At 44.2% G+C, this 14,489-nt stretch overlaps 2 protein-coding genes across 4 annotated transcripts in view; both read left to right on the top strand.

The window, feature by feature from the left end:
- LOC100693489 (calmin) overlaps positions 1-7,255 on the top strand; it is a 51,724-nt gene extending 44,469 nt beyond the window's left edge. The window contains exons 6-9 of the mRNA XM_019348601.2: positions 3,872-4,068; positions 4,525-4,718; positions 6,237-6,307; positions 6,413-7,255. Of these exons, the coding sequence (XP_019204146.1) occupies positions 3,872-4,068; positions 4,525-4,718; positions 6,237-6,307; positions 6,413-7,255 (1,305 nt within the window). The remainder of the gene's footprint in view (positions 1-3,871; positions 4,069-4,524; positions 4,719-6,236; positions 6,308-6,412) is intronic.
- A 32-nt stretch (positions 7,256-7,287) lies between these two features.
- On the top strand, positions 7,288-11,165 carry LOC109196031 (uncharacterized). Of its 3 annotated transcripts, none has more exons than XM_025901109.1 (5): positions 7,288-8,559; positions 8,967-9,148; positions 9,840-9,921; positions 10,011-10,063; positions 10,803-11,165. In XM_025901109.1, exons 1-5 carry the CDS (start codon positions 7,687-7,689, stop codon positions 10,918-10,920), a joined length of 1,308 nt encoding a protein of 435 aa, XP_025756894.1. In that variant the 5' UTR covers positions 7,288-7,686; the 3' UTR covers positions 10,921-11,165. The 3 variants fall into 3 exon arrangements, with proteins under 3 accessions (XP_025756894.1, XP_019204706.1, XP_019204705.1); XM_019349161.2 differs by having other exon boundaries at positions 9,837-9,921; XM_019349160.2 differs by having other exon boundaries at positions 9,834-9,921.
- The last annotated feature ends 3,324 nt before the right edge of the window (positions 11,166-14,489 follow it).

The following is a 14,489-nucleotide window of genomic DNA, read 5'->3' as shown; positions in this document are numbered from 1 at the left end:
ACTGTTAAGTAGATGGGCCTCAAAGCGTGGTAGCTATGATCACTCAGCTAATCAGCTGCTATCAGAGGGGGAACATGTTGTCAAATGTTCAATCACAGCTGTTTTCTCATTCTGAGTAACTCTGACGGGGTAAACTGAACTAAAGGTGAAAAGCTCCACAGATTCTCCACTAAACACATCCTCTGTTTTATTTTTTAGCAATCCATTTAAGGGTAACCATTTCATCCCATGGTTTCTATAGTAACCAGGATGTAATAAGTCGATAGAGACGAGGACTTACACTGTTTATCTTTAAGTGTAATTTTGGTCCAGAGCAGGCCTCACACTACATTTCAGATCGTGTCCATCCTATTCTTCTGGAGCCATCCCACACTTACTGTCTGAGAACTGTGTGTACTTATTGTCAGCAAATTACTCTGAATGTTACTCTCCGTGAATCGCTACCTTATCGTGGTGGAGGGGTTTGTGTGTCCCAGGGATCCCAGGGGCTATGTTGTCTGGGGGCTTTTGCCCCCTGGTAGGGTCTCCCATGGCAAATTGGTCCTGGGTGAGGGACCAGACAAAGAGCGATTCAGAAGACCCTTATGAAGAAAACATCGAGGGAACAGTTTACCCTGCCCGGGATAGGGTTACCGGGGCCCCGCCCTGGAGCCAGGCCCGGGGAGGGTGCCCGAGGGCGAGCGTCTGGTGGCCGGGCCTTAGTCCATGGGGCCCGGCCGGGCACAGCCCGAAGAGGAGACATGGGCCCATCCTCCCGCAGGCCCACCACCCGCAGGAGGCGCCATAGGGGTCGGGTGCATTGTGTGCTGGGCGGCAGCCAGGAGCAGAGGCCCTGGCGGACTGATCCCCGGCTGCCAAGACTGGCAATAGGGACATGGAATGTCACCTCTCTGGTGGGGAAGGAGCCTGAGTTAGTGCGTGAGGTTGAGAGGTACCGGCTAGATATAGTCGGGCTCACCTCTACGCATGGCTTGGGCTCTGGAACCAGTCTCCTAGAGAGGGGCTGGACTCTGTCTCAGTCTGGAGTTGCCCCTAGTGAGAGGCGGCGGGCTGGGGTGGGTATTCTTATATCCCCTCGGCTTGCTGCCGGTACGTTGGGGTTTTTCCCGGTGGATGAGAGGGTTTGTTCCCTGCGCCTTAGGGTCGGGGAAAGGGTCCTGACTGTCATCTGCGCTTATGCGCCGAGTGGCAGTTCAGAGTACCCAGCCTTCTTAGAGTCCCTCGGGGGGTGCTGGAAGGTGCCCCACCGGGAGACTCTGTTGTCCTGCTGGGAGACTTCAATGCTCACGTGGGTAACAACAGCGAGACCTGGAGGGGTGTGATTGGGAGGAACGGCCTCCCTGATCTGAATCCGAGCGGTGTTTTGTTATTGGACTTCTGTGCAAATCACAGTTTGGCCATAACGAACACCTTGTTCGAACATAAGAGTGTCCATAAGTGCACGTGGCACCAGGACGCTCTAGGCCGCAGGTCGATGATCGATTTTGTAATCGTATCACCAGACCTGCGACCATATGTTCTGGACACTCGGGTAAAGAGAGGGGCTGAGCTGTCAACTGATCACCACCTGGTGGTGAGTTGGATCAGGTGGCGGGGGAGGACGCTGGACAGACCCGGTGCACCTAAACGCGTAGTGAGGGTGTGCTGGGAACGTCTAGCAGAGGCCCCAGTCCGCGAGATCTTCAACGCACACCTCCGGTAGAGCTTCAACAGCATTCCGAGGGAGACTGGGGACATTGAGTCCGAATGGACCATGTTCAGCGTCTCCATCGCCGAAGCTGCTGCATTGAGCTGCGGCCGCAAGGTGGTTGGTGCCTGCCGTGGTGGTAATCCCCGAACCAAATGGTGGACACCAGAGGTGAAGGGAGCCACCAAGCTGAAGAAGGAGTCCTATCGGGCTTGGTTAGCCTGTGGGACTCCGGAGGCAGCCGACAGGTATCGACAGGCCAAGCGGAATGCGGCTCGGGCAGTGGCTGAAGCAAAAACTTGGGTGTGGGAGGAGTTCGGAGAGGCCATGGAAAAAGACTTTCGGACTGCCTCGAAGAGATTCTGGCAAACCGTCAGGCGTCTCAGGAGGGGAAAGCGGTGCTCTACCTGCACTGTGTATAGTGCTGGCGGAGCGCTGCTGACGTCAACTGAGAAAATTGTCAGGCGGTGGAAGGAATACTTCGAGGACCTCCTTAATCCCACTGACACGTCTTCCGAGGAGGAAGCAGAGTCTGGGGATGAGGGGAGTGACCCGCCAATTTCCGGGGGCGAGGTCACTGAGGCAGTTAAACAACTCCTTGGTGGCAGAGCCCCTGGTGTTGATGAGGTCCGCCCCGAGTTCCTGAAGGCTCTGGATGTTGTAGGGCTGTCCTGGTTGACACGCCTCTACAATGTTGCGTGGAGATCAGGGGCAGTACCCCTGGACTGGCAGACCGGGGTGGTGGTCCCCATCTTTAAGAGGGGAGACCGGAGGGTGTGTTCCAACTACAGGGGGATCACACTCCTCAGCCTCCCTGGGAAAGTCTATGCCAGGGTGCTGGAAAGGAGAGTTCGTCCGTTAGTCGAACCTCGGATACAGGAGGAACAATGCGGTTTTCGTCCTGGTCGCGGAACACTGGACCAGCTCTTTATCCTCTCAAGGATACTTGAGGGTGCATGGGAGTTTGCCCAACCAGTCTACATGTGTTTTGTGGACTTGGAGAAGGCATTCGACCGTGTCCCTCGGGGTGTCCTGTGGGAGGTGTTGCGGGAGTATGGGGTGTCTGGCCCATTGCTACGGGCCATTCGATCCCTGTACAACCGTTGCAAGAGTTTGGTTCGCATTGCCGGCAATAAGTCGGACTTGTTCCCGGTGGGTGATGGGCTCCGCCAGGGCTGCCCTTTGTCACCGGTTCTGTTCATAATTTTTATGGACAGGATTTCTAGGCGCAGCCAAGTGGCGGAGGGCTTTCACTTCGGTGGCCTCAGAATCTCATCTCTGCTTTTTGCGGATGATGTGGTTCTGTTGGCTTCATCAGGTGAAGGCCTCCAGCTCGCACTGGAGCGGTTCGCAGCCAAGTGTGAAGCAGCGGGAATGAGGATCAGCACCTCCAAATCTGAGGCCATGGTTCTCAGCCGGAAAAGGGTGGAGTGCCCACTCCGGGTCGGGGATGAGTTCCTGCCCCAAGTGGAGGAGTTCAAGTATCTCGGGGTCTTGTTCGCGAGTGATGGGAGAAGGGAGCCGGAGATCGACAGACGGATTGGTGCTGCGGCTGCAGTGATGCGGACGCTGCACCGGTCCGTCGTGGTGAAGAGGGAGCTGAGTGTAAAAGCGAAGCTCTCAATTTACCGGTCGATCTACGTCCCTACCCTCACCTATGGCCACGAGCTGTGGGTAGTGACCGAAAGAACGAGATCGCGGATACAAGCGGCAGAAATGAGCTTCCTCCGAAGGGTGGCTGGTCTCTCCCTTAGAGATAGGGTGAGAAGTTCGGCCATCCGGGAGGGGCTCAGAGTAGAGCCGCTGCTCCTCCACATCGAAAGGAGCCAGTTGAGGTGGTTCGGGCATCTGACAAGGATGCCTCCTGGGCGCCTCCTGGGTGAGGTGTTCCGGGCATGTCCCACCGGGAGGAGGCCCGGGGCAGACCCAGGACACGCTGGAGAGATTATATCTCTCAGCTGGCCTGGGAACGCCTTGGTATTCCCCCGGATAAGCTGGAGGAGGTGGCTGGGGAGAGGGAGGTCTGGGCTTCTCTGCTTAGGCTGCTGCCCCCGCGACCCGGCCTCGGATAAAGCGGATGAAGATGGATGGATGGATGTTACTACAGTGGAAGAATGCAGTCAAATTCAATACCTAAAGGTTGAGATGAGCAGTAAAGTAATTCAGCTCTCTTCTGCCACCCAGATTAAGGAACTGACTGGGAACATCAGGAGCCAGTTCCCCTCCTCTTCCAGTCTTTCATCCATTCCCACCAGCTCTGACTCTGACACATCCTACAGCAGCACGCCATCGGACGACAGGCAGTCAGCATCCACAGCCGTGCGAGAACACAGCAGGGCCATTAAGAAGTTACTGCAGTGGGTACAGAAGCGAACACGCAAGTGAGTTGGAGCTGCCATTTCCATTATATATGTTACATACATTATACAATTACATAGTTTGTGTCCTGTTGGAGAAGCAGTAATTCTTTGGATCTATTTGTGTTTGATCCAGTTAGTTCTTTGTGGTCCCTCCATATTTTGCTTTTCTCTTGCCTTTTTACCCTCACTGCCCAACTGGTTGAGGCAGATGGGTACCAATCTATGAGCCTGGTCCTGCTAAAGGTGTTGTCCTGTGAAAAGGACGTCCTTCCATCTCATTGTCACCAAGTGCTTACTCATAGGGCATCGTCTGATGTTTGGGGTTCCCTTTCTGGTTTTGCAGGTTTTTTAGCTTTCAATGGAGAGTGCCATGAGATGACTGATGTGGTTTTTGTTTTGTTTTTGTTTGTTTGGGGGTTTTTTGGTGGTGTTCCCGGACTGGCCCTCACCACAGACTATTTCTTATTTTTGTTACAGATATAGTGTAGCAGTGCAGGACTTTAGTAAAAGCTGGATCAGTGGTCTGGCTTTCCTGGCTGTTATTAAGTCCATTGACTCCAGCTTGGTAGATATGAGGAAAGCCCTATTGAGAAGTTCCAGAGAAAATCTAGAGGACGCCTTCAGAATAGCCCACTACAGCCTGGGTATACCGCGCCTTCTGGAACCTGAAGGTAACAAGACAACAGCTACTTTTACTTACCACCCTAATCACTAATCTAGTGACTGAAACTGTAATTCATCTATGTTACAGATATCGTGATAAAAGAGAGCTCAAGAACAGTGACAATAGTAGTTGAGTGTATCTCATCAGCATATTTTTGTGATGTGTGAATCATTTCTTGAGATTAAAATGCAACAGTAAGAAAACTTTGGTCGAGAGTCAGAATCTAGTCACAATCAGCTTCTCTGAGGATAGCTGACTGCTGTTGTGTGTCAGAATGAATAGCCTTCAGAGATGCTACTTTTAAGGGGAAGTTTTACATTCTACTTGGTCAGGAATACAGCAGTGACATTTATATTTGTGAGAAGAAAATGACCCAATGGTTATATCATAACATAAACTCCCATTAACAGAAAGAAAAGACATTTTACTCAGCACCAGAGAACAAATGGACTATAAATATAAAAATACATTCACTGTGTTTACAACACATTGCTTAACTGTAACTTCCTATACTCTTGTGTGTTTCCCATGCTACACCACCCCATATACTCCCATCTGTCCTCCATAGGCAGACTGCTGCCACTAGAAACTTTTATCTGAAGTGTTTGCAAACAGTGTTACACCCAGTAGTCTATAAATATGTTTTACATTAACTTGGCTGATAACGTAATTCTTGATTTGACAGACACTGAGATTCAGATGGATTATTTGCTAACAAAGAATGAGAAATCTTTTTTGTTGTACACGTGATAGACTGAAGGATTTGACAGGGAATATCAACCATCATTTGAAAAAATCAAAGCTGTTAAATTTAGCGTAGTGTAATTTATTTTTACCACTTATAAACAATGCTGTTACACTACAAAGTAGCCCTTTCAGACAGTCTTCACTGATTTAATAAAGTAATGGTCAGACAGCCTGTAGATTTCCCCATTATTATGAGGGGACATATAGAACCTTTAAAGGTAATCCTCTCGTGCATTTCTGGGCTGTCTTCAATTGGCTGCTTTTTAAGATCAGTCCGTGGAAGTTTCATTATATTTGTACTTGTAATGAATGCTTTGGTGCTCCTGTAAAGCGTTAATTCGATGCTCCTGTTCTCAGTCTCCTGCCTGGCACACAGCTTTCAGGATTAGTAATTGCGCATTCTTCTAGTGAAAACTGCTGGAAATCTAACTTTCATCCCAAGTGAAGAGATAGTGATTTTACCACGGACATCAAACTGGCCAGAGTCTTCCAAGACCCTCCAAACAGAGCAGCTGCACTGGAAGCTGTGTAGACATTCCCAAGGAGATTATGTTGAACAGGAGCCTAACCTAATTTAAGTTGGACACGGCTTTTTAATTTTCACAAGCCTGTCCCTGGATTGTTTTTTGGCCACATCTTAGACATAGGATCCTATAATAGTAATAATAATGATAATGATGATGATGATGATGATGATAATAATAATAAGGCATGTTTACATTTAGTTACTCTCTTTCTCCCACTCTTGCTCTCTCTCAATTTTCCTTTATTTGCTCAGATGTGTCTGTCAATGCACCAGATGAGCAGTCTATTATTACATATGTGTCTCAGTTTCTGGAGCACTTCCTGGTATCGAGGAGGTATGAAAGATCCCTTACTTAGTAGACAAATTGGAATTTTGTATTTTGACTAAGCAGTCATTTGGAAACTGACATTTTCCTGTTCCCATCTCAGCCAGAGGAGCCCTGCCAGCTAATTGAACGAAGTGTCTCTATGGGCCGACTCAACTTCCGCGACAGCGACTCTGACCACATGAGTAAAGGTACTCACCGAAGCAGAGTAAGGGAGCGGTCCTATATGTTTCAGAAGGACAGTGCCCAACCCCCACCCAAAATCTTAATTTCCTCTGTATCAGAAGACAGAAGCATGATGCTACCTTCCTTCAGGGTGACAGCAACTCGATCGTGGTCCAGCGATGACATTTTGACAGATTCGCCCCTAACAGATGACCCCATAAAACCAGTGGAAGAAATCTTAACCAACAATGGTGACCCACAGCTGTCTTATACTCACTCGCCCACCGGCTCATCAGTACCCGAGTCTGTAAACACAGAGTCAGTATTGGATGACTCTGCAATCAGCTCACCAGACTCTTGGGTGGAGAGTGAGCTTGCCGTGGCAGGGGAGAAGGATGGCGAGAGCCAAAGTTGCTTGTGTGATATTGAAACAGCTTGGGACGTGTACCGTGCGACCCCTGTGGAAGTAACTGCTATTGATGAAGGATTTATCCCATCCATAGAAGAAAGAGCCCCTGATGAGCAGTCACTAAGTGAGTGTTGTGTTGATGAAGGGATTTACTCTTTGAGCTCACTGGAGAGCATGCAGAACAAATTCCTGGGGCATGCTAAGAAAAGGGAACTACAAGTAGCTGAAGTGGAAGATTCAAACCTTGAAAGAAACAACCAGGACTTGGAAACAGAGCAGATCAATACTGAGGTTACACAGCTAGAGTCTGAATTCACTTCAGCTGAAGTGAGGGACTTTGTGCTGAAGATCTCCTTGAACCTCACGTACTGAGCTCCAACACTGAACGGCCATCCAGCGACTATTGTGAAGAATCTGTGAAAGAGAATATTATAGAAGACGGTACTCACAGAGATGAGAAATGTGTAAAGAAATCTGTGAATGCACAGAACCACAAAGGAGAAACTAACATTCAAAGTGAATTTCTGCAAGACACAAATATCTCTGAGGAGGTCGAAGTGGAAACTGAATGCCATAAAACAGACTGCTGTGGTTCTTTAGAGAACGAAAAAGAACCAGAAATCTTAAAGGGCAGGAATGAAGTACTTATAGAAACACAAGATGAAGAAAATGAAGGGCTTTTAAAAGACTGCCCAGACTCTCAGGACAGAAATAATTCTGTACAGATTGCTAAAGCTTTAGAAAACACCTGTTCTACCGACACAGAGGAAGTATTAACAACAAGCCAGGCGCCAAGCATAGGCATGAATATTCCTTCCATCTCTATTGTCAGCGTGCCAGAAGAACAGGATGATACAACTTGTAACCAAGAAGAACACGGTACTGCTGATAAAACTCTCAGCCAGCCATTGGTGCTTGTAAGCGAGGTGACCGACATGTGTGCCGACAGTACTGCAAACCCAGATGAAAAAAGCTCTACCTCCAGTAAAGATGATAAAATTATTGCTGAGAGTCTGTTTGAAAATGCTAACCCAACATCTTCTGGAGAATTAATGGATCTAGAAAATCAGCATTTAAATGATATAAATGAACACGATCTATCATCAAATGAACACATGCAAGGTCAGATTGATATAAGTGAAGATGGCGACAAATGCGAGCCTCCTCTTGATGATTCTCAGGGAGAAACTAACTTTTCTACAGAGGCTGAAACTCATATAGTGGATACTGAGCGTGCTGTAAATTCTACTGATCCACCTGATGGACACGAGAGCAAATTAGCTGACACCTTTTGTAGCAGCGACATAGCCAACACGCAGCTCAGTACACTGGATCCATTCAACACCGAGCCAAGTGATGAGATAGGGACGCTGCGCTCTGAACCAGCTACCGTGTCCAGAAACATGGACCTTTTGTTTTATACAGACTTTGATCGAGGTTCTCCAACAGAGGATCTGGTTGGTGACCCTGTGGAGCCCATGGATCTGTTCTACCCTGACAAAGAAGAGCTCATGTTTACAGAGCAACCTGACACTGAAGCGCAGACCTGGCCCTCTGTTTTGAGTGTCTCTGCTCTGCAGCCAGCACCACCTTCAGACATTCTGCCAGATGACCAACAATTCGATCCGCTGGGTGAAGACTTCAGGGAAGTGGACTTGATACAGGAGCACGATAAGGTAAATGTGAACCTATTTCACTTTCTTGGGGCTTCAAGGTCCCGCTGTTGCGTTGCGAGTTTTCGGGAGCATTTTCTGTTGTCATTGTGTATTTTCTCTTGCTATCGCTCTTAAGGTGTGTGCCGCTGCAGCAGTTCAAACATACACAACTCGTCATTGTCACTGGCCTTCAAAATGTGAAACAAAGGAGTTCTGCTGACTTTGTGTTGACCATGTCTCATATTTTGATTGTGGAAAAGTTATTTCGCTGTAATTATTTTATCACCTAGCCCTACCTTCAGCTTGTTTGGCAAGTTTCTCGAAGACATTACTGATACAATGAGCAGCACAGAAGCAATGATATGTTAAAGTGTGACTTTTTTTCTGTACTTTTTATTCTGTTAAAATATCTCTTTTTATCCTGTTAGGTGATCACAAAGGCCACCCAAGAGACAAAGAATGTATTTGGATCCCAGCAGCATTGCTTGTTGCCTGGAGTGAAGCTATGTAAGCCCTTAGGAGATGCTGATGTTCTAGCAGACAGGAGGGATCCCAGTGAGGCTGAGCAACAGAAGCCAGTCTCTGCCAGGGAAAACACAGAGCCTGTGAGGTAGGCTTTCTATTCTTAGTGTACACTGAGAAGCACACTTTACCCAGGGGGAAAGCAATGTTGTGGCAAATGATGGGATTCTTCTGACCCAGCCTTTCAGTTAGACATTTCTATAAATGTCCTGAAAAGAGGAGGCTGAAGGAAATTAAAGGAAGGCAGTACAACACAGACAGGACTGTGGCTTCAGAATTAAAGAAAAACACTTTCTAGCTAACATTCATCAGAGTATGAATGTGTTGGGCTTATTATCTTGCCCAAGGATATTTGGCCTGCAGACTAGGGGGAGCCAGGGATCGAACCATTAACCTTCTGTTTAGCAGATGACCTGCTTTACCTCCTGAGCTACAGCTACAGCTGGACCACTCTCACTTTTAAAAAATACATAGCAGAAAATAAACCAAAAAATAAAGGATCTTTTTTAATGTTTAAAGCTTTTTTATATTCTTCAGTTCTGCCTGACCCTTAAGTATTACAACAGAGCTTGATTCCATCTGGTTCTTTGTTTTGTTATAGTGTTTTCACTGTAAACCTGAAGTTTCTTGAGCCAGAATGTTAGAGCAGCTTAGTGTTTCATGCCAGGACTTATTCTGTGATTCCGGAGGCTTGAAAAAGTCATGGTTTTTGTTATTTCCAGGCTTTACCGTCTCCTGTTGAGAATGAAAGTGATAGATTTTTTTTTCGTCAGGAGCAGTGCAGGTTCCAGCAAACAAGGTGAAAGCCATATCCCACCAGTTCTCCGTCACAGAAAGGGGGCTCATTGCCCTGAGTCAGTGGTGAGTTTGATGCTCCTTTCCCTCCCACAGTGATGTTAAAACATTGAGTACCACTGTATATTGAGAGTGTGTGACTGGCATTTTCACAGGACAGTCAGAGAGCTGTAACTGCAAAAGCTGACGGCGATGACTCTGATTTTTGGTAAGAGCATTTCCTTCCCTGATTTAGTTGTTTGTAACACTCGAGCCTTTAACTGTGATGTAGGTTCACCATGTTGCTAGGTTTATAACAGTAGCTGCTGACTTGAGGTAACTTCTAATTATGTTATTGTGAGCAAACAGCACTTAAGTTAGATTAATACGTGGCACAGGAAGGACGGACGTCTTCATTTCTCTGCATCTTACAGATTAGCAGGAGAACCTACATTTGGATGTACCTGTGAAGACTACACAGACTTTCTTTGAATGAAATCACAATGTAGCTGCTCCATGCAACTTGTTTTTGTAGTACATATTACAAAACTGACAACATGGTAAATGCTGAAATCTGTTGCTGTCAGAAAAATGTGATTTGTTACTGGACTTTTGTAACACAGCAGACATTTTGTTGTAACAGACAGAAAAGCACATTCAAATTTCTGTTCCATCTGCGTGAGCTAATTCCAGCACAGTTGTAGTGTAGTGTCAGTCTGGTTCCGTGTCATAGCTTTGCCTCAAATGTGGGTTTCTTCAGTGTTAAATTGTCTGTAATGAAAACAGCTGCTTGAGTTCATATAAAGAGAATGTGCTGCAATACTGAAAATGTTATGAAGAGCACAAGTGTGTGAAATAGCTGAAGAGTGCAGCTCAACCACCAATTTAAAAACTGTTCAAAGGAGAATCAAATGAGCTCAAACCTGTGCAAAGAGAAAGTAAAGTTACATTTGTCTGTGTGTGTGTAGGTGGAGGGAGAACTGGGAGCTACGTGTGCTGCTGCTGCTATGGTTACTGCTCTACTGTTTCTGGGTGTTGCCTCAGATCGACCTGAAGACACTGCCCAACATGCTGCTGAACCGCTGAACACACACACACACACATGCACAAGCACAGCTTCTCTGAGCTATGAGGAAAAATAAAAAACTTTAAGTTTTTTAACATGCACATGCTCACACAGCCAACTGCCACATTTTAATGAATCTACATTAAGTGAAGATATTTAAAACATGTATAATTTCAAACTTACAAGAGTTGGTTTTCTATGTTTTGGTTTTTGGCTTCTAGTGTGGCTTGAATCAGTCTATGTGAGAGTGTAAAGGTCACTGGGGAGGAAAACATTGCAGTCTTTTTAGAAAAAGATCATGCTTTTATGAAAATAAAGTTACAAATTTAAGGATAAAAATAAACAAACCCGATTCTGAAAAAGATTGGACACTGTGTAAAATGTAAGAAAAAAACCTCAACAGAATTCTGTGATCAGACAAACCAATTTGAAATTCTTCTTGGAATGAAGAGGAGCTTGTTATCAGCACTCAGTTCAAAAACCAGCATCTTTGATGGTATGGGGCTGCATTAGTGGCTATGGAACTAGCAGCTGGCACATCTGGAAAGACACAATCAATGCTACAAGGTCTATATACATTTAAGAGAAACTAGCCAAAGACATTATCCTTTGGATGGATGCTCTCATCCAAAGATGACCAAGGACCGTTGAGCAGCTACAATCCCATGTAAGACAAGAATGGGCCATATTCCACTCCTAAAAGTCCAACTGCTGGGCCATGTTCCAGAAGCATGTTGAAAATAACAGAGATGGGCAATTCAGAGTTTCTTGTTCTGGAACAGCTGATTGGAGTTAGGTCAATCAACTCTGAATGTGGTCACCCTGAGATATGCGCATGCATGGCCAGGGAAAGAAAACCATCATTAATGGAGCTCTGATACTATTATTCACCACAGAATATGAACAGGAGGGAAAAGAGTACTATTAATCAGTGTGGGCCACTTTGTCATCATCACAGATAAGTTTGATAATAAATATAGCATTTTTACTGCTAAGCCATTAAAGGCTGATGGGTATTGTCATCACCCTGTCAGGTCGACATCCAATTTCGTGAACACGCGAACGAGGTAACGAAGGATTTTTAAATTAATACATAGGTACATCTGTTAGAAGATTCTGGGGTAGCAGTGGCGGTATAGTTTTTATAACGCCTGCTGGCATCATGCACCCAACTATTTTTTAGATAAGCTAGAATCCTAATTTGATTTGATATCTAAATTTAATTATTCACTTCTAACCTAAGAACTACAAAATGTAGGTGAAAAAGCGAAGATAAAAATGTCAGATCTGAATCCATGATCTGTTTTGATAAGTGGACTCTGACACGGTTTGCTGATCTTTTGCAGAGCCTATGATCTCAGCAATTAAGGTTCCAGGTTGACTCGACACTAATTTAGCTGCTTTCAGTGTAAAATGTGTCAAGGCTCAGACTCTGAAATTCAGATACCAAAATGTTGTTTGACATAATTCATAATAATAATGACTTCATCTCAGTCTGTGAACACAATGTAAATGCTCAGAACCTGCAGATAGTCCATGTTTAAGAACAACTCTAAAATATATGGAGTTCAGTTTGAGTGTCAATGTCGTGATATGTTGTGCGGCAGGCAGGGCTTGGACCCGATATGCAGGACCCTGGAGACAAAAGGATAAACTCAAAGGATGTTTACTCCTGGATGTCAAGGAGACAAAGCTGGGCTCAAGGCAGAATTGCAAAAGTAGGAGACAAAAGAGAAAAACAGAACGTGGGAGCATGACAATAAAACATGAACTGAAGAAAACTGAGACAACTGACTGGCAAAATCAGACAGGAAGTCATGAAAACACCTGCACTGAGGGAACAGGAGGCTAGGAAGAATAAGTATAAACCAAATCACCAAAACCAGAATGATATAAAAGATAGACATTAATTGAAACGTGTTTATTAATTATAAACAAAAACCCAGAAACTTCAGGACATAATCCAAAATTAATATACACAAAAAAATAGATTAAAAAAATTAACTGAGGAAAAAGACAACAAACTGAAAACACTGACTCCAGGAACCATGACACTTAAAGTCATCTCAGCCCCACCTAGTGTTCGCGCAAATATTTACATCAGCTCCAAGATCCAGATGTGACACGTTTTTCGTCACTGTGACAGCTGATAATATTCCAGTGTGCAACACACAGTTAAATGTTTCAGGAAACTGGCTGACAGCCTGACAGCATTATTGTCAAGGACTTAGAAAGTGGAGAGTATAGATATGACTTTGAGTTTGTTAACCCTGAGATAAGGGAAACTTTATTATCAACTCAGTTTTAGTTAAGCCTTCTTCCCAGATGCTCATAGTGTTTATACAAGCTGCCATCAAATTCAAGATGACTAATAATTTTCTTAAATAATCCAAGTTTAAACATTTATTATTTTTTCAGTTTTTTAAATTGTGAATAAAATATGGGTTTATGAGATTTGCAAATCATTGCATTCTGTTTTAAACACATTTGCACAGGAACCAAAAAAAGCTACATTTCAAACACACACAGTATCTTTGACTTTACATGACTGTAAAAGATCCTGCAACTTATTCTTGAAATTCAGTGCACTCATATTAATTAATATTAAAATAAATGTATCAACTTTACAAAAGGGGTTATAGAATAAAGTTTTAATAGAAAAATAAAGCTTTTTTGTTTTGTACAAATAAGTCCTATTTATAAAGCTTAAGAATAAAGCTGCAGTTGTGCAAGTAAAACTGTAACAACATCTATGTAGGTATATGGTACAATGCATTTTTAAATACACTTATCAGACATTTGTTTTTAAGGCTTTATGCATTCAGATGTCTAATGTATCAAAACATTAGATACTATTTAAAAATCATTAAATTATTACATTAAAACACATAGTCGCCATACATTAATTGTGTTCTGTAGCCTGTCCTGCCTGGGCACATCCACAGTAGTGCATTGTAATGTACATCTCCACAGATGAGTCCATGCAATCAGAAAAACTTGACAGGCTTGGAGATGTCCTCATGAACTCGTGCACTCACTGTCCTGTGAGAAAAATGTCACTTGAACCCAAGCAGGCCCTGCTACGTTAATGTGACTTTTTGTCCACCACTGCTATATAGACCTTGTCACATATTATTAGAAACCTTTAGTCAGGTGTCAAGCTCCATAACAGCATTATGCTGATTTGCATCATAGACATGATGACCTTAATAAACAAGGTTTTGAGTTAATAATATTTATAGTTAAGTTGTCATTTTAATTTTTAGTTGTAATTTAATTTTTTTCTAATGAATTCTTCTCTATTGAAATGGCGTTGTGTGATGAAAATGAACTTGTAATTTGCCAAATTATAAATAATTATAAAAATGAAAGTGTGTTTGTAAAATCAAGGCATATTTTCATCTCTCATAAGGCTTTTTCTTTTCACATTTTCCCATGTAGAGATGCAGCTTTGTTCTTTAAATCCAAACTTCATTGTATATTAGAAAATTATGACTATTACTAGTAATAACATCTTTAATCAGAAAATGGCACATTTCTTAAAATATCACATTCATATATTTATTCAGCTGTGGCCTTGATATTTTGT

This window comes from Oreochromis niloticus, linkage group LG19 (assembly GCF_001858045.2).
Source record: "Oreochromis niloticus isolate F11D_XX linkage group LG19, O_niloticus_UMD_NMBU, whole genome shotgun sequence".
NCBI lineage: Eukaryota > Metazoa > Chordata > Actinopteri > Cichliformes > Cichlidae > Oreochromis > Oreochromis niloticus.
The sequence above is the reverse complement of the archived record's forward strand: the minus strand, read 5'-3'. Positions and strand labels throughout refer to the sequence as shown.